The 22,928-nt window shown below is 34.9% G+C and overlaps 2 protein-coding genes across 2 annotated transcripts; both read right to left on the bottom strand.

Moving 5' to 3' along the window:
• Positions 1 to 299: 299 nt before the first annotated feature.
• Positions 300 to 7,319, bottom strand: LOC112737342 (DNA topoisomerase 2). Its single transcript, XM_025787200.3, has 19 exons — positions 6,645 to 7,319; positions 5,806 to 6,098; positions 5,651 to 5,717; positions 5,280 to 5,550; positions 4,982 to 5,181; positions 4,685 to 4,894; positions 4,441 to 4,554; positions 4,231 to 4,341; positions 3,952 to 4,116; positions 3,503 to 3,844; positions 3,266 to 3,399; positions 2,816 to 3,164; positions 2,549 to 2,735; positions 2,411 to 2,460; positions 1,897 to 2,322; positions 1,615 to 1,792; positions 1,443 to 1,507; positions 1,275 to 1,338; positions 300 to 1,172 (listed from the first exon to the last, which is right to left on the bottom strand). The coding sequence occupies exons 1-19, from the start codon at positions 7,227 to 7,229 to the stop codon at positions 523 to 525; spliced, it is 4,461 nt and encodes a 1,486-aa protein (XP_025642985.1). The 5' UTR covers positions 7,230 to 7,319; the 3' UTR covers positions 300 to 522.
• A 6,039-nt stretch (positions 7,320 to 13,358) lies between these two features.
• Positions 13,359 to 14,869, bottom strand: LOC112732708 (serine/threonine-protein phosphatase 7 long form homolog). Its single transcript, XM_025781464.1, has 4 exons — positions 14,789 to 14,869; positions 13,827 to 14,481; positions 13,546 to 13,636; positions 13,359 to 13,458 (listed from the first exon to the last, which is right to left on the bottom strand). The coding sequence occupies exons 1-4, from the start codon at positions 14,867 to 14,869 to the stop codon at positions 13,359 to 13,361; spliced, it is 927 nt and encodes a 308-aa protein (XP_025637249.1).
• Positions 14,870 to 22,928: the final 8,059 nt, after the last annotated feature.

Below are 22,928 nucleotides of genomic sequence, written 5' to 3'. Positions count from 1 at the left end.
GATAAATAATTTTTTTTTTAAAAATTGAGTATGGAGAGACTATGTCATTTGAACTATAACTCATTGGTAAAAAAAAAAGAAGTTAGTTATCTAATATTATTTATATAAAAAATATTTATTTTTACTCATATAGTATTATATATATAAATATATATATATATAAAATTATTTTAATATTTACAGTGTATCAAAATTAAATTTATATTAAGTATATATAATTTTTATTTATATTATACTTTAAAATTTATTTTAATATAATTTTTTATTTTAAAAATTATATATATGGTGTAAAATACTAATTATAAAACAAAAACTAATTATATATATATATATATATATAATTTTAGTTTCTCTATATACTGTTTTGATTAACTTTTGCAAACTATAAACTTCTGGAAAGTGAATTAACCATGCCACGTCAAGGTACGGATCCGCGAGTCACAGATCAGTGGGCTACAACTACAAGCCTAAAAGGATATGTAACCATGTTACAGATCACATATATAGTTTTAGATGGATGGATTATTCATCATCCTCATTGAAGTCAGAATCGTCGGTTGCGTTAGCATCATCATCATTATCATCATCATCATCGTTGTCACCTTCGGATTCGCTCATCACGTATTTGGCTTGCGTCCTATTAGCTCGCTGAGGTCTATTTCTTACTGCAGATGGCGCTACCTCAATCACTTCCTCCATAATGCTCGCTGAGGCTGAAGAAGCAGAACCAAAAGACATTTCCCCACTGCCAGTTCCTTCTTTTTGCGCAACCCTACTTAGCACAGAACCACTCTTCTTGTTGAATGGAGACTCCCTCATCTTCCTCACCTTCTTCTCCGGCGAAGAATTCCCTGAACTATCAGCTGGCTTCAACATATCAGTTATGAATTTCTGTCCAAGTAACTCAGATTCCTTTTTGCTTGCACCTCTCTTCCGGATGGCTGCAAAAGGCTTCTTCGCATTCTGGGCAGCAGGTTTTCTCCCACCCTTCTTTTTCACTGCTTCCGGAGCCCCCGGCTGTTGTCTTTCGAAGTCTCCATCATCATTCTCATCATTGTCACTACCGGAAATGTCCAACACTAAGCTAGACGATGCCTTCTTTTTGGCGCCAACCCTTTTGTTGTACTCTTTCTTCGCAACATTATCATCAGCTGATTGCTCAAATTGCATGGCTGTTTAAGCAAAACAATGATTTCTTACGAGGATGAGTACCTCGTGGAATTCTCAGATATAGAATCATTTTAATTGCACCGTTACATTATGGTTTACTTTACCTGCAGATGCTGCAAAGTTATATGCAGCAAGGCGTTCTTGAAGAGACTGAATTTCTTCATCAACCTGATAATAAGCATGTAAAGACAATAAGTGCTCGATATCAATTATCAATCAATAGTTCAATACATATACAGAATACAGTCAGAAAAACGTTGAACTTGGCATACCACTTTTATAGGCTCTTTTTTGGAACCAACCCTGCCTTTCGGTTTAGCGACCTCAGGAGCATTCTCTGATAAATTGCAGAAGGGAGAATTTAAAGTGAAGATCGAAATTCAGAACTCAACATAATAATTATGCATTGTATATTGAAAGTCACTTCTAACAACGCAGGCCTACCTCTTTCCATTGAGGAATTCGATATGTCTTCGGTTTCCTCCTCAATAACGTTGGCCTTCTTAATATTCTTCTGCCGTGGTTTCTTAGATGCTTTTGTGGTAACAGCACGAGTAGATGTCTTTTTGTTTGCTTGACTCGATCTCTTTCGTTCTTCCTCTGCTTCTTTGGTCTCCAGTTCCTTGATGGAAGCAACAAAAGATAATAGTAAGATTAATGTAATCAAATATGAAGGATAAATATCAATTAAGTAATGATATTAAGGAACTGTCTTTAGTGTCTTACATCCAGTTTCTTCTCGAGCTGATCCAGATCCTCCATCCACATGGACTTTGGTGGTGTTGCCTTCAAAATCTCATACTCCTTCTCCTTTTCATCTTTTTCTGCTAGTAGCTTCTGAACACTTTCGAGTGTTAAAGATCCAATTGGCATGGATAATAAATATTCATAGTCGCCAACTCTTGCTCCTTCAACATTGAAAGACTCAGTTTCCTGCTCTTCGGGATTGTCATCATTGTCCCCAGCAACTTGTGGTTCTGCAGATTTACCTTTCCTTGGCATGGGAGTGAAACCCTTCTGCTTCAGCTCTATCAATAAATCAGCTTTTCTCCTATTGCTCACAATAATCTCTCCATTAACAACCCCTAATATAAACCTCACTTTGTTATCCAGTATCAACAGAACCCGTTCAAGATTATCCAGTTTATATTTCTGCATCGTGACAAATAGAATTTCAGTTCTTGCTCAATTAAATGGTTGGTGTCAGAATAAAATACCTGTTCCCATGTCCATAACTCACCTTCCTTCTCACATAATACTCCAGCCTAAGAGGAAAGAATTCTTCAAGAACTGCAAAAATTAAATGGACATAATTAGCAATAAAAAACCACAATGGAAATAAGATAATCAAGACAACTGCGAACTCTGAAGGCTATACTTTGTTCTGGGTTGTCATATTTCTTAATCTTCCCTTCTGCATCAAAAAGATGCATGTTGCTTGTGCTAATAGAACTGGACAATTTAAATTTCTTCAGCAACCCCTCTTGCATGACCATTGGTACTTTTTCCAGCTTCATTCGGACTTCTATGTCAATGGTAGCATCATCACCATTCTGCCTGAAATCCTGCAAAACGGAAACTTTACATTTAAAGAAGGCTCGATACTTACTGCGTATAGTATGACAAAATGCTTATGTCGGTTTACCTCAATGAGAGGATCCTTTACGGTAGGTGACCCATCAGTTAGAGATTCAAGGAACTGTTTATAATCCTGAGTCCACTTACGGATAGGCAGCTCTGTGATCCTGAAAGTCTGCTCATTTATTTCCTCCACCATGCCATTGACTATGTACCCACCTTCCTTGGCACTTTTCTCAATTGTTCCTTTGTATCCTCTATACCATGGATCCATTGGAATCATCGTCTCACCATTCATCATGCGCCTGACATTGGCAATAATGTCTCTTGGATTATAATTAGGAATGTAAGAACTCCAGCCAACCCCAATACCCTCACTTCCATTTACGAGAACCAATGGTATAACAGGTATATACCTGCAAGGGGAAATTTTTTAAAAGTTCCTCACATTAAATTCCTTAAAAATCAAGTAAAGAAAATAACAGTTCATTAATAAAATACGGAGGGAACAGAATACCAATTCGGTTCAATTGACTTCCCATCCTCGTTCAAGTAGTCAACAAGGTTATCATCATCTTCAGGGAAGAGGCGCCGAGTAATAGGATTTAGTTCTGTGTAGATGTACCTAGCACTTGCATGATCTTTACCACCCTGCAACAGCCAAACATCAACATATAAAATTTGAAGCAATACAGAAACGCAGAAGATTACAACATGAACAATGTATTAAAAGTCATAAACAGGTTAACCTTACCAAGTTACGTGTACCAAATTGACCATTTGGTTTAAGAAGGTTAATGTTGTTGCTGCCAACAAAATCCTGTGCCATTCCGATGATGGTGCTAGCAAGACTTTGCTCTCCATGGTGGTATGCTGACTGCTCAGACACATAACCAATGAACTGGGCTACTTTTATTTCTTTCGTCAACTTCTTTTTAAATGAGCAAAAAAGAATCTTCCGTTGACTGGGCTTGAGGCCATCAATCATCGAGGGAATGGACCTTTGGAGATCTGCCCTGGAGAAGAGTATTAGCTCTTTGTCAACAAAGTCTCTGTAACTTATATGCTTTGCCCTATGATCACGGCAAGTGCCAGGCTGCAACAACAAAGTTTGCATATTTTCATCAGCTAATACACTCCAGAACAATAGTCTCTTTATAGCATGCACAACCACTACATAAACAAAAGTGTAACACTTCAAACCTCAAAGTTACGAATCCATGTCTTTCTATCTTCAGCCTTCTTCTTACTAAATGCCAGCTCAATTGCATCCCCATCATAGTCATCTTCCCAAACAAAGTCCTTCCTGTGTTTTTCAAGATCTCGAAAGTACTCTCTACCTTCTTGAGGAGTGCTTGTACCCAGACCCTATGGAGAACAAATGCAAAAATCAATGCATATAACACAAAAGATTTGAGCATTTGGAAATTGTATCCTACAAGAGAAAGAAGTTCTTAATGCTTACAAGTTACAGCAACAAACCTTGTAATATTTTATCTTCCAACCACTTGCACTGTTTCCCAAACTTTCTCTCCAGGACTCATAATCAGGCATCGAATAAAATGATAATTTTGTCCCGTTTGAGTGAGTAGCCTGATGAAAAAGCAAGAGAAAATATTTGAAGATAAAGGATCATTAAAATAATAAATAGTACTAAATGGCTACTCATATAAAAGGATCAGCCATACTAACCCTTATTATAGGAGTAGTAAATTCAACCATGAATGTAGGAACTTTTAGTAGTGACGGCCAAAATGAATGAATGAAGTTTATTAGTAACCCTTTGATGTGCGAACCATCAAAATCCTGAAAAATGAATCAAGTTTAGCCAATCTGACGGTCCGTAGCCACAGCATATACAATACATATGCCTAGTACGAAAGGTTACCGAAACAGAAAAAAAAGCACATAAAGTATGAGATCACAAGTAGATGACCTGATCAGCCATTATCATCAAATGACCGTATCTTAAAGACTTGACGTTCGTATACTCCTTGTTTTGCTGCAGTCCAAGAATTCTCTTGATATTTTGAATTTCTTCATTTTCAAGGATCTGTTTGCTGCTGGCTTCCCGCACATTGAGTAATTTGCCTCTCAAAGGAAACACGCCATAATGATCTCGGCCAACTATAGAGAGCCCAGCCATCTTCACATATAATCAAGTATATCATGTTTCTGGAATTGACACCAACAAAGTTTGACCATAAATGATTTAGAAACTATGAAAAAGTACCGCAAGGGCCTTAGCAGAATCACCCTCTGTCAATATCAAGGTGCACTTATCTGAGTTCTTTCCTCCTGCATCATTAGCATCCTCTAGCTTTACGATCCCACGAACTCTTTGAGTCTTTGTTCCATCAGATTTCTTCAAATCTTTGCTTTGTTTAAAATCAGCCCATGATAGGAGGATATCCATTATCCCAGAATTTGTAACTGCATAAATTCGTGAAATCAAGTGTAAAACAGTAATTCCTACAACCTGAGTATATTACAAAAATGGAGATAACACATGGGCTACTAGGATGATAAACCTTCTTTCAGCATTGATTCTGGGATATCACATTTTGAACCAAAACTATTTTGACGAGTTGTAAGAGTTTCTTTAGTTTGGGAATCGAAGGCAGGATTGTCAATCAGAGCATTGACAAAAACCCATAAATGATTCTTGACATTGTGCGCCTTAACATTGGCATCCTTTTTTTTCTTATTCACTTTATTCATCACATAGCTTGTGATCTGATTAGTAACATAATCAACGTGAGTACCACCCTTGATTGTGGCAATTGAATTCACAAAGCTGACCTGGAAACAACAAATTCACAACATAAGACTAAAATTAATAATAATGACAATGGACATGCCTACATGAGTCATCACTTCACTCCATGAGATCTTTAGTTACCTGTTGAAACTGTCCATCGCTTAGACTTACACAAATCTCCCACCTATCACCCACTTTTGCGTGAATCCTGTTGACATATAGCAAACTCACATAAGCATGATATAATAATGTAAAAAATAAACAACAGTGTACAAGCTAAATTTCAAGAGAGGAACCTTGGAAGGGGAACTGGTCGGTTTTTCTCAGCGGACTTCAGATAGAGATCAGCATATTCACGAAAGGACTTTATACGAATCAATTGGCCATTGAGTTCAACCTTGACGGTTTTCCCAAGGCACCCAGCCAAGTCAACCACCCTCTTCTTCATCAAAGCAACAACATCCTCTTCCAAATAGCTCATCTTGAACTTATCCAAATCAGGTTTAAATGAAACCTTAGTCCAATTCTCACCTACTTTGCACTTCGTTATTGCTGGCTCTGATTTCTTCCCCATATTGTCCGAGAACACCTTCAAGAAAACCATTTAAGCCAAGCACGCTTTCAAAGTCACTCCAAAAAAGCTCATACACAGAACATAAACCATTCAATAACCAAAACTAACACTGAATTGATAAACAAACTTCGTAAGTGTTGAAATTAAAGTATTAAATTCATTTTGCGCATTAAATAAACAAAATTAACTGTAATTTGATGAACAGAATCGCTAAGTAACCAAATTTAAGTCTAAACCATTTTGCATATTCAATATCCAAAAATCAAAGTAAATTGATGGACAGGATCGCTAAAGTTCCAAATTAAAACAATTCTCCACGTTCAATAGCAAAATTCACTGTGTAATTTAGCATAAACGAGGATCAAGAGACTCTAACACACTAATTCATACAGAACAATGAACATTCAATAACCAGAACCACAGGTAGTTGGCAAAATTGAATAAGCTTGAAGTTATGTCAATTCTGAATCCCTAATATCCAACTTAAACCGACTCCTCATATTCAAAAACCGAAAATCAAAACAAAATAAACTATCAAAGAAACATAGCGCTGAAACTTACCTGCTTGTACTTCTTCTGTCGCTTTCCATCAGCAGTCTCGATTATGAATTGCGTCGAGAAGATGTTCGTCAACTTGGCGCCGTAACCGTTCCTTCCGCCGGTGGTCTTCTTCACGTTATCGTCGTAGTTACTACTCGTCAGCAAGTGTCCAAAGATAAGCTCCGGCACATATACCTTCTCCTCTTGATGGATCTCAACGGGAACTCCGTCTCCGTTATTAAAAACCGTTATGAGATTCTCCTCGGCGTCAATTGTGACCTTAACGGAGTTCATGGACGGATCTCTCTGCTTGTTATCTGCAGCGTTAACGAGGATCTCGTCGAAGATCTTGTAGAGGCCAGGGACGTAGGTGATGGATCGGTGTACCATCTCATTGTTCTCGCTGTAAACCCATAGGGACTGTGTGTGCTTCTCTATGGATCCGACGTAGGTGTCAGGGCGGAGAAGAATGTGCTCCAGCTGCGTCTTCTTCTGATACATTTCTTCAATGGTTTTGCCGTCGCCGTTGCCATTGCCTGCGGTGGCGGTTGGGATGTTTGCATTGTTGCTGCTCTGTAGTGGTCGCTTCTTCGGCTGCGATTTCATGGCAGAAGAGAGAAAAGAGTGAAGGATTGATGGTCTACGAAATTTGAATATGCAGAAATGGAACTTAACGGTAAGGTGTGAAACTGAATTGAATCTGTGATATTGGGAGGGAATTGAATTTAACGGGTGTGATTTTATTTAGTGTATCCAACGGATGTGGTTACTGATAATACCAAAAAAAACATAATCTCCCTTTTCTGATAAATGGGAATAAATGGGCCACCTCATTCTCATAATCTCCCTTTTCTGATAATACCAAAAAAAAAAGTTTACCCCTTTTCTGGTTTTCTTTTTTTTTTAATATTTTTTTTATTAATCTTTGTTTTTTTTTTTTTAAATATCATCAAATTTGTTGTTGATATTATGAGAATTTATTTTTTTTAAATTCTTTTTTTAATATGAGAATTTTATTAATCACTTTCTAAATATTATCAAATTTGTCTCTCCTTTTTTTTTTGTGTCACGTTTTTTTCCGCCAAGTTATACAATTATTGATAAATATTTGGATTTTTTGTCTTTGTTTTTATCAAGTTCTATTGAAAATAAAGGACTTAGAAGTTAGTCACGGGAAAATATCTAAAGGCTTTTCTATGGGATAACCTTTATTTGAGTGAGACTTTTATTTAAGTTTTCTTTTTTTTTTTTTTTTTTTGGTTTAGAAGTTTTCTTTTCTTTATCTACTAATTAATGACTATTATTTTTTCTTACCATAAAACTTGACCCCTTCACAAATATGGGCTAACTTTACTTCTATCTCTCTCCGGTCACCCATCCTATCAGAAAAAAATATCTTCATTCCATCTCCATTTATTAATTTTTATAGGAAGGCATATTTATGTAGATAATAGATATTCAAGTGGGTATTAATTAAAATAATTTTAAAATTTTGACAAAAAAAACATAAAATAATAAATCTAACACAATATAATTTAACAGAATATTTGAAAGATCTCTATTTTAGTAGGTTTTTTACCATTCTAAAGCGAGTCATTTTTTTATTAAAAATACTAAATAAAAAATAAAATATTTACTTATGAAAATTGGATCCACCATTTTTTAATTGGAACTGGATTCTAGGTAGTAGGTATGACCATGTTCCATTGTTCCATAGTACGGGACCGTAGAGCTCAATGGTCATTCAATAGTCAATACGCAATAGCTTATCACACCCAACCCAAAAGCACATGCCCTAGCTTTCAGCTATCAATTCAAGGCGATAGAAGATAAGCACATGGTATTTTAATTAAAGAGTTCAACCTAAGAAACTAGTTTTTAGTAATCACCATGATCAATTTTTTTTCATATGAAAAAATTGAAGAGACGAGCACTTTTATTAAAATTTGATCAGTATTTAATTGAAAAAATAAATAATTTAATATTATTATATATAATTTTACACTATTAAAAATATTAATAATAATTAATTGATAGTTACAAATTATAAAATTTATTGGTCTCTAACACTTTTGTTTTTATAAAGTATATATATTTTGTTCAATTATGTTCACGTATTTTATATATTCTATACATAATATTTGTTGACATATATTTTTCGTGTTCAAATGTAAGTTAATAACTATAAAGAATATTTCTAAAAAATATTTGAAAACACTTAATATGATACTATATTGGTGTATTTAACTTTTTTTAATATATATTTTTAAAATATATTTAAAAATAATATGTAGTATTAATTATTAATAAAAAATTATCTAAAATACATTATATAATTAAAAAAATTAAAACCAACAAAAAATTACTTTGTACTTTAGTATTAATACAATATAAAGATATTATTATAATTTATCTACAAAACTCTTTATATTTTATATATGTGTTGTGTTTCTATATTTAACAAAAATTTAAAATTAACATCTCTGTATGTGTTTTGTTGTGTTGTATTTGTGTTAGTGTTCATATTTTATATAGAAAATTTTTATTTTATCTTTACATTTATTATCTCTTCTCGCCTCACTTTTTTTTCTTCTTCTCAATACCAATATACCACTCTTATTAGTTATTACCACGAGGACTACAACCTCATTCCTTCTTGGCGACCACCCTTTGGCGGCCATTGTTAAACAAATAAAAAACAAATAAAATCAAGTTAAACATTCAACAATAGAAATCCTAAATCCAAGGTGCATTTAAAAATGTCAAATTATCTAAATGAACATTCTAAATCTAATATAAAAAAAAAATCCAAAACTCTACCAAAAATTTATGGAAAGATACCCATGTTGAAACATTCAAAACTAAAAAACCTTAATCATAAAATAAAAAAAGGATATTAATGGATATCCAAAACACCATTTAATAAAATATAAAAAACTCTATATTATTATTGAACATCCAAAAATTACATATAATTGAACACCTAAAATTTTATATAATCAAACAACTAATTAAAACTCTCACGGTATTATTACATATTGTATAAATATTTATAAAATAATAATTTAATTAGTATAATATTTTAATTATCTTACAAATTATATATTATATAAATATAATTGGTTATTTTATATTGTATAACTATCTGTTGCCAATGAGTTATAGCTCAAATGGCCTAGACTCCACATACTCAATTAAGAGGTCGCGGGTTCGAGTTACATATTTTTCCAAATTTTGCCAATGAGTTATAGTTCAAATGACATAGTCTCTCCATACTCAATTAAGAAGTTGCGGGTTCGATGCGGGTTCGAATCTCCTATCTTTGGTAAAAAAAAAAAAAAAATTATCTGTTATTTCTGACCTTGAAAAAATTTAAGTTTTAACTCATATGCCACCTTTAAGAGCTATATTTTACGAGGAGTGTTAGGGGCCATTTAGCCATCAATTAGCCATCATTAATATTTTCAATGGTGTGAGATGAGATCTAATGGTATAGGATTAATCATTTTTCCTTTGATAGTTAAGTGTTGGCCAAATTTCAACAAAAATGCTAACCCCTAGACTTTTTCATATTTTATAATAACTTTTTAACATCAAAAGTCTTGGCAGTGATTCTTTAGATATTAATGAATCAACGGATGATTTTTAACAAACTTTTAGTTATTATCCATTTTGAATTTATAAATTTGTAAAAATGTAAATTTTATAGAATTTGAACTAAAACACAAAATTTGAATTTATATTCTTATTTGTTTTGATTTTTTTTATATTTTATTTGTATCTAAATAAGGATATTTTCTTATTAATATGTTTTAAGGTTAATGCTATTAACTTAAAAGTAAGAAACGTTGATAATCTATATTAGTAATAAATCAAATCAAGATTTACTATATATGTGTTTTATAGTAATAAATTAAATAAAGTTGATTCGATTTACTACTGTAAAATACATATATGATAAATCGAGTCTAATTGATTCGATTGACATTGAAAAAGTGTAAATCAAATGAGTTTAATTCGATTTACACAAAAAAGTCAAATAAAATATGTATGTAACCAATTTTAGTTTAAAATATTTATGTAATTTTAATAATTCTCATTCAATTTATCTATCTAAATTACCCTAAAACCTAATATTGAAAAAAAAAAAGCCCTAAACCCATCAAAAGAACATTATTCGAAATATTTATTGTGGAACATCCAAAAGTATAAACTCAGTTACGTTCTCTTTATATATTGGATATAATATATTAGATTTAAATAGATCGAGTTTAACTCAAAATGTTATTTTTTAAAGAATAAAAATTGCTATTATATATATCATGGTTATATACTTATAGACCCCTGAACAAAGTATATTAATACAAGTGTGTTGAATTCATGTGGCATTTCAATGACTTAGATCTTATTCTATGCAATGATAGGCTACACTTAATTATAAGATATGATAGGCTTGCCGCTTCTGCTCAAGAATTTCTCTCGTTTCTTGGTGAAGAAACACTGTAAAATTATTCTGAAATCCAAAAGAATCTAAATTTTTATGGGTTCATTAACTAACATATGCACATGCTTTTTTAATTTCCTTCTGTATTATTATTCCTCCACCGACTTCTGGATCTGTCACTGAAGCTTTTACGGTCCTTAATTTTCTTTCCGGTATCACGCCAACGAGCAAGGTAGATATATAGAAGAGTCTAATACTCACCTAAAAAGTTAGGAATTAGGACACAAGTTATAACTAGCTAAGGTTAAGCTGCAACACCCAAATTATTTGTTACATTAACTTGTATTTTTGCTAGTTTCAAGTAATAAGAAATTTTCTAGGGATAGGAATAGAGCAGACCATGAAACAACAATTGAGCTTAGCATTGCGCTGCGAGTAGCATATTGATCAGCACTTATCACAGGCAACGTGTGGTTTCAAGGATTTCTTTTTAGGTTTAGCCACAGAATCTATTTCATCTGATGCATTTCTCTGCAGGAACAATCTAACTTTAAGTACATAAAATCAAATTAACAAAGATATAAAATTGTTTCAGTTAACCACAATTGTTTTAGCTGTAGTTAACTATGATTTACGGTAAAAAAAAAATGATGAGAATGAATGTACAACTTATTATAGAAAAACCATAGTTTATATTACCAACAAGAAAAATGGCCATTCTGTTCATGAAGCATATACGACAAAAGAAAGGATTTCAATAGTTTTGAAATTTAAATCCTAAACATTAACTAAATCCTAATTCTCATTATCTGCTTAATTGTGTGCATGTATTTTATTTATTACTCTAAACTCATATCTGCAGGTACTTTACGAACTCATTTTTGAATATCAAATTTATATTGGTCTCGTTTATCTCACTTTCAATCTGAATATGATATATTTTATTGTTTTTATGACATCTCTTCTATCGGATTTTTTATTTAAACAAATAAAATAAAAACATTAATTACCGATCGAATTAAATAAATTTAAAAATATTTATTAATTTACGTTTTCAGTCATATCTCGTTTACACTACAAATGAGATGGAATTGCATGTATTTCTTTGAGATATGACATGCCAGCTGCGTCGTGGCTATCTCGTTTACAATGTATTACACTGTAAACGAGATACATGCGTTGATCATCTTGTTTACAGTATAAACGAGATACATGAAGTTTTGTCCCACTGGCTATAAAAGGATGTGTAATCCTTGGTATTCTTCACAAACTTTTCGTATCATATTTCTCACAAATAGAAGGCATTAATAGCCAGTAGTAGTCCGTACATAGTTGTGCTTGTGTATCCCAATTGCCGTATGAGAAACGGTGATAACGGGGTGACATTTGAGTGCAAGGATCCGATATTGTTTCGCACTCAACGTGTGAATACGTTATCGGATTTGAAGAGTTTGATATTGAGTAGGCTGGGTGGTACAGAAGCGAGGGAGATCGGAAGGGTGACGTATAGGTTGCTGGCCCCATGAGTAACGGAGTCTTCCGGTTTTGACTATTCTGACTTCAAGGCGACGAGCATGTGCGAGTGATGTTCGACATCCATGGGAGGATCATGGTGGAGCAAGTGATGGAGCTGTCTACAGAGGTGGGACACAGTGGCGGTGGTCCTTCCGTACACTCGACCTATGTGCAGGACGACCAACCCCTCGCACCACCGCCCATTCATGTCGCCGTTCCTGTGGATGAGGCAGAGGAGTGCGAGGAGGAGTCGGACGAGGATTACGTGGCGGACAGTGGTGATAGCGACTTGTCCGATAGTGGGGATGAGAATGAGTGTGTTCCGGAGACACTCGTTCCGACTGCGGCCCGTCACGTCCTGCCTCCACCTCTTTCAATACCGGTGCTTTCGGCAGTTCCGTCTTACTATCACAGTCTGGATTTGGACGCTATGCATGAGAGGACTCTGTTTCTTGACACGGGTGAAGAGGATTACAACCTAGACGGCGGTGTAGAGTTTCGGGTCGGCCACAAGTTTAGAAGCCGAGAGGCAGTGCTTCAGGGTGTCAAGAACTACAGTATTCGGAGGAGTGCGGAGTACCGAGTGATCGAATCGGACCGGTTAAAGTACCATGTGCAGTGCCGTCAAGCTGATAATGGGTGTCAATGGAGCCTCCATGTCGCCCTTTGTCAGAACCTCGGATACTGGTAATAGCTTAAGATTATGTGTGCCTTTCGTTACTTCTATACGATATACTAAGTAGGTATACGATCGACAACCATGTTGAAGCAGATTATCAGAACGGCCGACAACCATGTACCCTACTCCTCCTCCTCACGGAACCAGTGCGGGCACAGGGCCTGAAGCGCAGGGTCATCGTACACCCTCCATGCAAACTGAATAAAAAAACGTTTAACAAAATTACAAGTATTATAACACAGCAAGTAGAAGGAAATAACAAAATATTTATTTTCATGACTAACCTCATCAAATCGTAACCGGTCGATCGAAACCCTATAATACAGCACCCTGGCCTGGTGCTAATCCCTACTCTACTGCTACAATCCAACCAACCTGAAAGTAACAAAGATATATACAATTCATTAAGTAACAAATCATGCGAATTGACAACAATGTTTAAAGCGAAATGAAAAATTAATATTTGGTTACCTCGTAGCTAGCGGATACTGGTAGACTCCTCTATCTGGTGGACACCACGGAGAAAATCTCTAGTAAATCCAACTCATCAGCAGCGGAGTGCAACTGGCAATGTCCGTGACGCCACGCTGTGCCACCAAACAGAGTGACTGGTAAGTCCAAGCCAGCACAGCAGAGCCCCATGATAATGCCCTGCACTCCGCGAAGTCCCGTAGAAGCGGTAGCCACCGTACATGCACTAGGTTGTTCGACTTGTCTGTCAACAGATACCTTCCGATCAGTAACATAATGTAGCATCGGGCATACTGTCGGAGAGTCTCAGGATCGTCGGTCGGGGGCATCTGGTGAACACGATCACGCAACCAAACCAGCTTCAGCGTGAACGACTCCTTCCTCTGTGCCGCCTGCTGTGCCGCCACCGGAGGCCTGGCACCAAGGAGCTGCTCTACCATGGCCCACGTCTCCGTGTTGTACCACCTACCAAAGTCACGCAGGCACCCCCCAACGGGGTTCCCGTGTGCACGTAGACCCAGGTGGTACGCCACGTCCTGCAGGATGATAGTCACCTTACCCCACGGGAGATGAAACGTGTGCGTCTCCAGACGCCGTCGCTCCACGAGTGTCGAAATCAGGGAATTGTCAAAATTGAAGTCCTTGAGCGGCACCGTGTCGCCAAATCCAGTCTCACCCAGATACGGGACGATGGCATCTGATGGAGGAAGGGTATGGCTGACTCGACGGGGCAATAGAAGGCGAGACCTCTGCAGAATGCAAAAAAAAAAAAATTAACCTATAAAGAGATAATAATACATTTTTCTACTCTACTTAAGAACTAAGTACTACTACTACTTACGAACATACTACCATGTGTCTACTCTACAGTTGTCTCTAAATTACTTATGTCGGTAAGCAAACCCTAATTAAGTCAAACAAATCCTACACAAGCAAATATTGTTCTCAATTCATCATACAGTCCAACCCCTAAAGCATTTTACTCAGTGCTGGTCACTACGAGACTACCCTAACAATGTCCACATACTTAGATTAACCAAACATAACGCGACTAACCTCAAAGTTGGCTGCCCCGGCGTAATAGGAGGTCTCATTTAGTCTGTTGATGTCCCCATCGTGCCCCGCCTGGTGTGCCATCACCGTATCGGACTCAAATATGGTAGGAAACGGTTAAAAGAGGGGAGAAAGAGTTTGACTAGGTCAAAGTGAGGTCCAGAAACATGCTGTAAACAACTTATACTTATAAGCGTCGTTCGGTCTTATCTCGTTTACAGTGTAAACGAGATAAGGTCTATCTTGTTTACACTGTAAACGAGATAGCCACGACGCAACTGACGTGTCATATCTCGTTTACACTGTAAACGAGATACATGCAATTCCATCTCGTTTGCAGTGTAAACGAGATATGATTGGGAAACGCAAATTGATAAATATTTTTAAATTTATTTATTTTGATAATTAATGTTTTTATTTTATTTATTTAAATAAAAAATTTCTCTTCTATCTAAAATATAATTTATAGTCTATAAAAATAAAATATAAAATAATTAAAAAATCATATAAATTTTAATTTAATTAAAATTATTACATTATAATTTATAAATAATCTTAAAAAAATTTAAATTTATCAAATTAAATCTATGAAAATTCAATAATTTATTTCAAATATTCATTTGCTTATAACGGGTATACTGGATGATTATGAAACAACTAAACAAGGCAATCACTGCCCGTACTATATCCACTCCAAAATCTAATTAAATAATTAAAAAATCCGCCCATTCAAAACACTACAGGTCAGATTACGTCGAAGTCACTCAAAGTTTCATGCCTAAAATTTTCTTTGTTGCATGTTGTTTATAAAGAAATGAATGTTGACAATAGAAAAAAAAATAACATCAAAATCACAGATAGGCAACATATAATTAAACTTCACTCCTCTCTTATTAAAGACCCGATAGGGTCAGCAACATTAATTAACTGTGGTTTAATCTACAAAAATTAGGTTCAATACTTTGTTGGTCACTCAATGGGAGACAAATGTGTCAGAGGTACAGACGTACAACGGAACGGAAAAAATAATAAAGGAAATAGTGTCAATTAATTTTGCAGCCTTTTAGATAACCTAATTAATGTTAGTAGCATAACATCTGTGTGTTAATATAACACAGTAGCTCCAACAAAAATGGATAATAAGTAGAACAGCATATATCAGCTCATCTTTTGGATATAAAGATTGCATGTGTGTTATGTTACGATATGGAAGGATGTGATATATAGTGATGTGGTGGCTGCTTTTGTTACAAATATCTAAAAAGAGTTATGTTAAAAGTATATTTTATTTATATTTTGGTTGTGTGATCTGTGAGAAGATAAATTTTTAAATATTAAAGAGAATGTCATGTATATTAAAATTTGTTTTCAAATGTTGTTTATCAAGCTGTATATTAAGTTCGAACAATCTGAAGTCAGTCGACATATTGAATGAGAAGATTACAACAGTGATAGTGAGAAGGAGTTTGAAAGCAACTATGACGTTGTTGATCCAAATAAAGACAAAAATCAAGCTGATGACACTATAGATGCAGATGTCGTGGAGGTAGCAAATACATTAGCAAATCAACATCCATTTAAAGAGCCATCTTTTATGCGTGAGTTGGATTTAGAGGCCATGTATGCACCAGAACTTTTTAAATATATGAATGCATGTATGTAATTTAAATATTTGTATGTATGATAGATTAGAATTTTGTTTTTTTTTTTTATATTATTCATCGATTAATTACTTATGTGACATATAGAATATAATTAATTAGCATTTGTTTACAATTTGATTAAATTTAACATAATTATCTTACTAGGTTTGCCTAATTTTTTGGTTAAATTTTAGATAATTACTTCATAAAGAATAAATATTTATGATTTTAGAAATGTATAATTTTAATTGATTTTAGAAATATAAATTTATAAATATTTATTTATAATGTATAAATTTAATGTATAGTTTATTAAAATTTATTTATAATATATAATTTTAATTAATTTTAAAAATATAAATTCATAAGTATTTATTTATAATTTATAATTTTAGATAGATTTTGATTTTAATTTTACTTATTTATTAAATATTTATTTTGTGGTGTTGTTGTAACAGAATTTTCTATAGTGACAGATGGTGAATTTGCAGTGAGAATAGAATTCAGCTCCAGAGAGACTGTCATTAGGGCGACCAAAGCTTATACCATCTGCAGATGTGTAGACTATTGAGTGTATGAGTAAAAATTGATGGCATTTTATGCCAAATGTACACAATACAATACAAACTGTGATTGACTGATAAGGGTTAGCATGATTCATAGAAAGTATTGTTGGAAGATAAGGAGGTACAATGGAAGTCCCACTTGTACTAGAGTCACCATTTCTCAGAACCATTCAAAGCTGGATTCCAGTACAATTGCAAAAATAATAAAGCCGCTGGTAGAGGCTGACCCCTCTATAAAGGTGAAATCAGTTATTACGGAAGTACAGTTGAAGTTTAATTACACCGTAAGTTATCGCAAAGCAGTGTTAGCAAAGCAAAAAAGTCAGTGAAAATTTTTCAAAAGTTGGGAAGCTTCATACAAAACTTTGCCCATATGTGTCACAAGGAGCCATTAGCTGCAGTTCATTTTGAAATCATACCTACGTACCAGGGAGATGATTTGGTAACTGGATTGGGTATTATATCAAGTCTTTGGAGTTATTACTCTTGTATTAGAGCATTTAAACATTACAAACTAATTGTCCAAGTAGATGAGACTCACTTGTATTAAAAATATAAGGGTTGTTTAGTAGTTACAGTTTCATAAGATGGTAACAACAATATCGTGCCTGTTGCATTTGTAATTATGGAGGGAAAGACTTATGATGCGTGACACTTTTTATCTGAATAACTTGCGACAACATAGATAATTTTGAATATATTAAAGTTTGTTATTGTTATAGTTACCATTGTTATGAATGTCATTTAAACTTGGCGTTTATACTTGTTTTTTTTTTTATCGCAGGATATTCGAGAACAGTTCACAAATACGAGATATGTTATTAGCATTTACGTGAACGGGATAACGCTTACACTAACTGGTTGAATCGGATCCCATGTGAACAGTATGCTTTAGCATTCAATGGTGGATATTGATAGGATCATATGACCATAAATCTAACAATTCCACTAGGGAACCAACTCAATATCTGCCAACTACCAGCCAATTCAAATGGGTTTCTTAACAAAAAGCCCAAACAACTGAAGAAACACCCCCAAATATTTACCCACTAGTTACCCTAACCTCACCTTTCAAGTTCACATTTAGTAAAATTTAAAAATTCACCACACAATCCTTCCTCTTCCTCCCTCACTCGGCATCCCTGCTATGCCACCACCATCTGCTGGTGAAGTCACCGCCAATGTGGAACGGCCACCATTGCCGAGACTTCCACTACCAACGTTGTTGCCGCGTCAACCAACCCGCCACCTCCACCCAATTCCAGGCGTCGTCTTTGCCGGCGCCTCCATGCATGTTCCAAGCAACGTCCGTGCCCATCGTCGTCGTCGACTTTCCTCCTTGCTGCGCTACCCGCCGCTGCGCCGCCACCCTCCCACCATGAGTCCCCTATCCCTGTTTTTACCATGTTTGAATATGTATCTATTTCTTTTTCAAACCCTATATTAGAGGAAAGCAGTAATTGGGGTTTTTTATTCGATTTGTGTTTAATTATGCTGAATTGAAAGCAATTATAGATTGGATATTACTGTTATTATAGATTGTATAGCTTTTTTAGGAAGAAATTTTTGTTCTTTCCAATTCAAAATGTTGATGATTTAAATTGTTTTCTATATTGTTATTTGTTCCATGAATTTGTGGATTCTTCATGCACGCGTTGCACAGGCTTTTTTAAGAAGTAATTGCTTTCTGCATGTACGGATGGTTTTCAAATTTATTGGGAATGGCTGTAATTTAGTTGACTCTACTTGTACATGCTCACTTAGGTTGTATGTTGTATGTCAATCACAATTGATTCAGTTATCTAAAGATGGTGAATCTGAACCCTTTTTTTCTTTTCAATTTGTAGATGTTTCTGTTCACATCAAAAGGATGTTCGATTTGCTATGTATGCAGGTGATTCTTTATTGAGTTTGGGGCTGTTGCATTTTTCTTTTTCTTTTTAATTCTATTCGGCATGTTTCTCCAAATAGGTACTTGATTGTTTTTACACAGATCTAAGTGGATGTTACTTCTGTTAAGCATCAGGATTTTTTTTATACTAACTAGATGTTACTTTATACGTTTTTCGAGTTTTCTTGTGTTGCAGTTGTGGATGTCTATATTTCTTTTAGAATTGCATGACCTCTTTTTTAAAAATCCAATTCGGCATGTTTCTCCGTGTAGGTACCTAATTATTTTTGCAAAGATCTAAATAGATGTTACTTCTGTTAAGCATTAGAATGTTCCTTTTTCTTACTAAATGGATGTTACTTTATACATTTTTCGAGTTTTCTTGTGTTGCAGTTGTGGATGACTGTATTTCTTTAAAAATTGCATGGCGCTTTTTTTTAAGTCCTACTCGGCATGTTTCTTCGTGTAGGTACATGATTGTTTTTGCAAATATCTAAGTGGATGTTACTTCTGTCAAGTATTAGGATGTTCTTTTTCCATACTAAATGGATGTTACTTTAACAGAAGCCATGTGAATGTCAAATTAAAAAAGCTTATCCCACATAAGTGAAAAACAAAACCAAAACACAGAACATCACATGCATGTTAGTCAATGATGATTTTTCCTAATAGAATGATTAATAATGATGATTTGTATAAATTAATTGCAATTTAACTAACAATAATCACACAATTTTTTAGCATCATTGATTCTTCTATTTTGACGATGGAATCAAAATTGTTCACAATTAGTAGTTGCTTCTTGTTAGTTCTTAAACATAAAATGAAAAGAAAAGAATAGAGTTGCTTCTGCTCAAAAAACTATCTAATTGTGACCTATTCCTAATCACTAGCGTAATGTGACTTTAAAACTCAATTTTGTTACAATATTTTTTTTTTAAATCTAGGAGCAATGAAGAACATTGTTAAACTAGCATACACTCTTCTCTAAATTTTAAGACATGCTTATAATCCAATCATTAGTAATAAGAATAAAATTTTTGTTGCTGTTGTGTATATAATTCAATGTTTAAACATGTAACAAATGATAAGAAACACAATATCTTTTTGCCAAAGAGACTTGACAGAAGTGTTTTGTTACACTTCTAGTTATTTATTTGTCATTCTTACAAAAATAATCAAATGAATAAAAGAATGAATTGCATTTTGTACACTCCTACTTACTACATCTCTCAACTAATTCTACATTTTATATTCAATTTCAATCTTTGATTTTGACTATACCAACACAGATATATACAAAAAAAAAAAACAAATCACATGGGACAAATTGCAAGTTGCAACCATGATGAATTGTAATTCTCCAAGTTGATACTCAATTTTGACTCATTCAGTTCTAAAAATTTCAGATTTCCTTTCTAATTTCTTGCTCTTTCACACCTTTGTAGATTCCAAAAGCAAGTGATGCCTACAATTTTTACAATCTACAACTGAATTTATCTTTGAACCAATATATCTAAAGCCTCCTTCATCCAAGGATATGTTTCTTTTACTTCTGCCACAGCCATCCATCTTCTTTTCCTGAAATTTATCTCTAGCCAATTATCTAAATTGGTTGCTAACAAGCATAGAAAACATGTATCCCTCGTGAATTGTGGGTTATCCTTTTCTCTTATAAGTCCATTTTTCTAATTTATTCTGCAAAGAGAAGAACCAAATCATAGATTATTTAAATAGAAATACATAATACCATTCCTAAAAAGCATAAAAAATGTATCAAAAAAGAACATCCGAAAATATAAAAATAAATATCAATTATTCAATTTTTCACATTCATCCTTAGCTTACAACGGTAGATTTCACCCTAGTCTAATTAATATTCCATCAATTATTCAATTTTCACCTAACCCATGGCAATGAACATAAGTCTATTATCTATATGCGTTATACATAGCAAGTTGGCAATAGTTATGAAAATATGGAACAATTCATACAACAAATAAAAATATGGAAACTAAATAAGCACTAGAAATAGTTATGAAATCAAAGGAACCTACGTATAGAAGACAAGAAAAAAAACTTGCAAGAATTATGAAGTAGCAGCAAACAGCTAGACAGAAACCTTCAACCAGCGAGAACGGTAGCGAGGCAATGATTCTTGCGCACGGACCAAGGAAATTTGGCGATGGTTCTTGCAGTAAACTACCTATCGGCACGAAATTTGGCACACCAAGGAGACAATGACGCAGTGGTCATGGAGGCGAGACTGGCAGCGCACTGGAATAGCGACGAATCGGCACTTTGGACAAGGAAGAAGACCGACGAGATGAGAGAAAATGGTGATCACAGTCCTTCCTGAGGAGGGGAATTGATCCCTAGATGACGAAGTGGCGGTGCAACGATGAAACGAAGGAGAGGGGACAACGAAGCTTCTTCCGATTTCCTTCGTGGCGGTGAAGAGGTGGACAGCGTGGCTGTGGGAATGGGAGAAGGGGAAGGGTTTTTGTGTGTGTGACTACGGGAGTGGGGGTGGGAGAGAAGGGGAAGCGTTTTCACAATTTTTTATTAGGGTTTACTTAATCAGCTTTTAATTATTCAAATTTTGAATTTTAAAAAAAATTAAAATTAATTATTAAATAAAATTGTTTAAAAAGTTGGCTAGTTTATCTTGGTTCCCTATACTTTTCCTAAATCTAATAGAGTGCATCAATTCGGTCTTGAAGGGGCGTGCAATCTCCCAGTCATTACACTCAGTACTTGTCAAGGTAACATTTTATAGGCTCAATGAGTTGTTCACCAGGAAAAGAGTTGAGGTTGAGTCACACATTAATGCTGGACATATTTTTTCTGAGCTTGTGACCTCCAAATTGCATGCAAATCAGCGTGCATCACCACAGTCGTCATTGTCGTTGTCAGATTCCTAATCGGCATCCGCATCATTGTCTTCATCCTTGTCATCACCATCCGAGGGGTCTACCAGGAAGTCATCAGTCTCGTGATCAATTCCTTTGGTGTTATCCTCAATTAGACCCATTGGAATACAACATGGGTTCCCGCTGTTTACAACCCATCAACCCCTGTCACTCTTACTTGAGTCAACAAATAATCTCCCTCCATAATTTTTTGAAGAAGTGCAGCATCGATGTCTCGAATTCCAGAACCTCTTACCCGGAGTCTTACCAAGCGGTTGGCTAGACTGTGATTGACATAAATCCAAAGCCATGAATCCAAGCAACCGGCTAAATAAAGTTGCATCCCCTATGTCAAATTGTGGAACACTCTAATACTGCTGATATAGTGGGTATGACAGGATAAATTGCAGTGTGAAATGTGTGTGAGAAATATATGGGGTCGAGGAATGCTCAGTTGACTCTTGGATCAGTGTAGCCTGTGATTGTTACTGTGGCGGTGGTAGTGAGTGTGGTTGTTGTTCTTGATTCTCCTAATCCCCCACTGAATTTCCTTTTTGGTTCTCGTACAGCACAAGATCCGACAAGTTCAAGCGATTGCCATATTTTACGCGGTACGATTACATGTAAATCTCTCAGGGATGCTGTAGTTGCACGGAAAGCTCAGCAAGAACGTGACTATACATGTTCGTCTATCGCATTACCCAAAATGAATGGGTGGTGGAGCAGTCAAGATTCTTAGGGTTAGTTAGGACTTTTCATGCGTTTTGTCTAGATCCCATTCCTGATGAAGAATGCTCTGAATTAAACTAAATTGTCTCCTAGGCCTCTCGGTTGTATACTACTCAATGCATTCGAATGATATTAATGGCTCCGTAGCACTCCACACGATTGAATGCTGACGAATGTCTACAGAAATTACGTATGGCTCAATGCGATCAACACCATAAGCCTCTCACACAAACTGAACACATTATAAGGTTCAAGCAAAAACAGACACTTATATCATGATAACATACTTGGCCTTCTTACAGTTCATCTAACAATTTCCTAAATTGAGCAAAATAATGAAATCTATAACGTCGGTCAGCACCCTCCCAGTTACGCCACCTGGCATCATCTATTTCATTAACA

This window comes from Arachis hypogaea, chromosome 13 (assembly GCF_003086295.3).
Source record: "Arachis hypogaea cultivar Tifrunner chromosome 13, arahy.Tifrunner.gnm2.J5K5, whole genome shotgun sequence".
Taxonomy (NCBI): domain Eukaryota; kingdom Viridiplantae; phylum Streptophyta; class Magnoliopsida; order Fabales; family Fabaceae; genus Arachis; species Arachis hypogaea.
This window is presented reverse-complemented; position numbering and strand designations above follow the sequence as displayed.

Excerpts from the sequence above, each read along its gene's own strand:
- LOC112737342 (XM_025787200.3), bottom strand. The coding sequence starts at position 7,229 with ATGAAATCGCAGCCGAAGAAGCGACCACTACAGAGCAGCAACAATGCA. Across the intron at positions 5,182-5,279 it reads AGAATCAATGCTGAAAGAAG|TTACAAATTCTGGGATAATG; the intron begins GTTTATCATCCT and ends GAATTTATGCAG. Across the intron at positions 4,117-4,230 it reads GGAAGATAAAATATTACAAG|GGTCTGGGTACAAGCACTCC; the intron begins GTTTGTTGCTGT and ends TGTTCTCCATAG.
- LOC112732708 (XM_025781464.1), bottom strand. The coding sequence starts at position 14,869 with ATGGCACACCAGGCGGGGCACGATGGGGACATCAACAGACTAAATGAG. Across the intron at positions 13,637-13,826 it reads TGGCGTCACGGACATTGCCA|GTTGGTTGGATTGTAGCAGT; the intron begins GTTGCACTCCGC and ends TGTTACTTTCAG. Across the intron at positions 13,459-13,545 it reads ACCGGTTACGATTTGATGAG|TTTGCATGGAGGGTGTACGA; the intron begins GTTAGTCATGAA and ends TTTTTTATTCAG.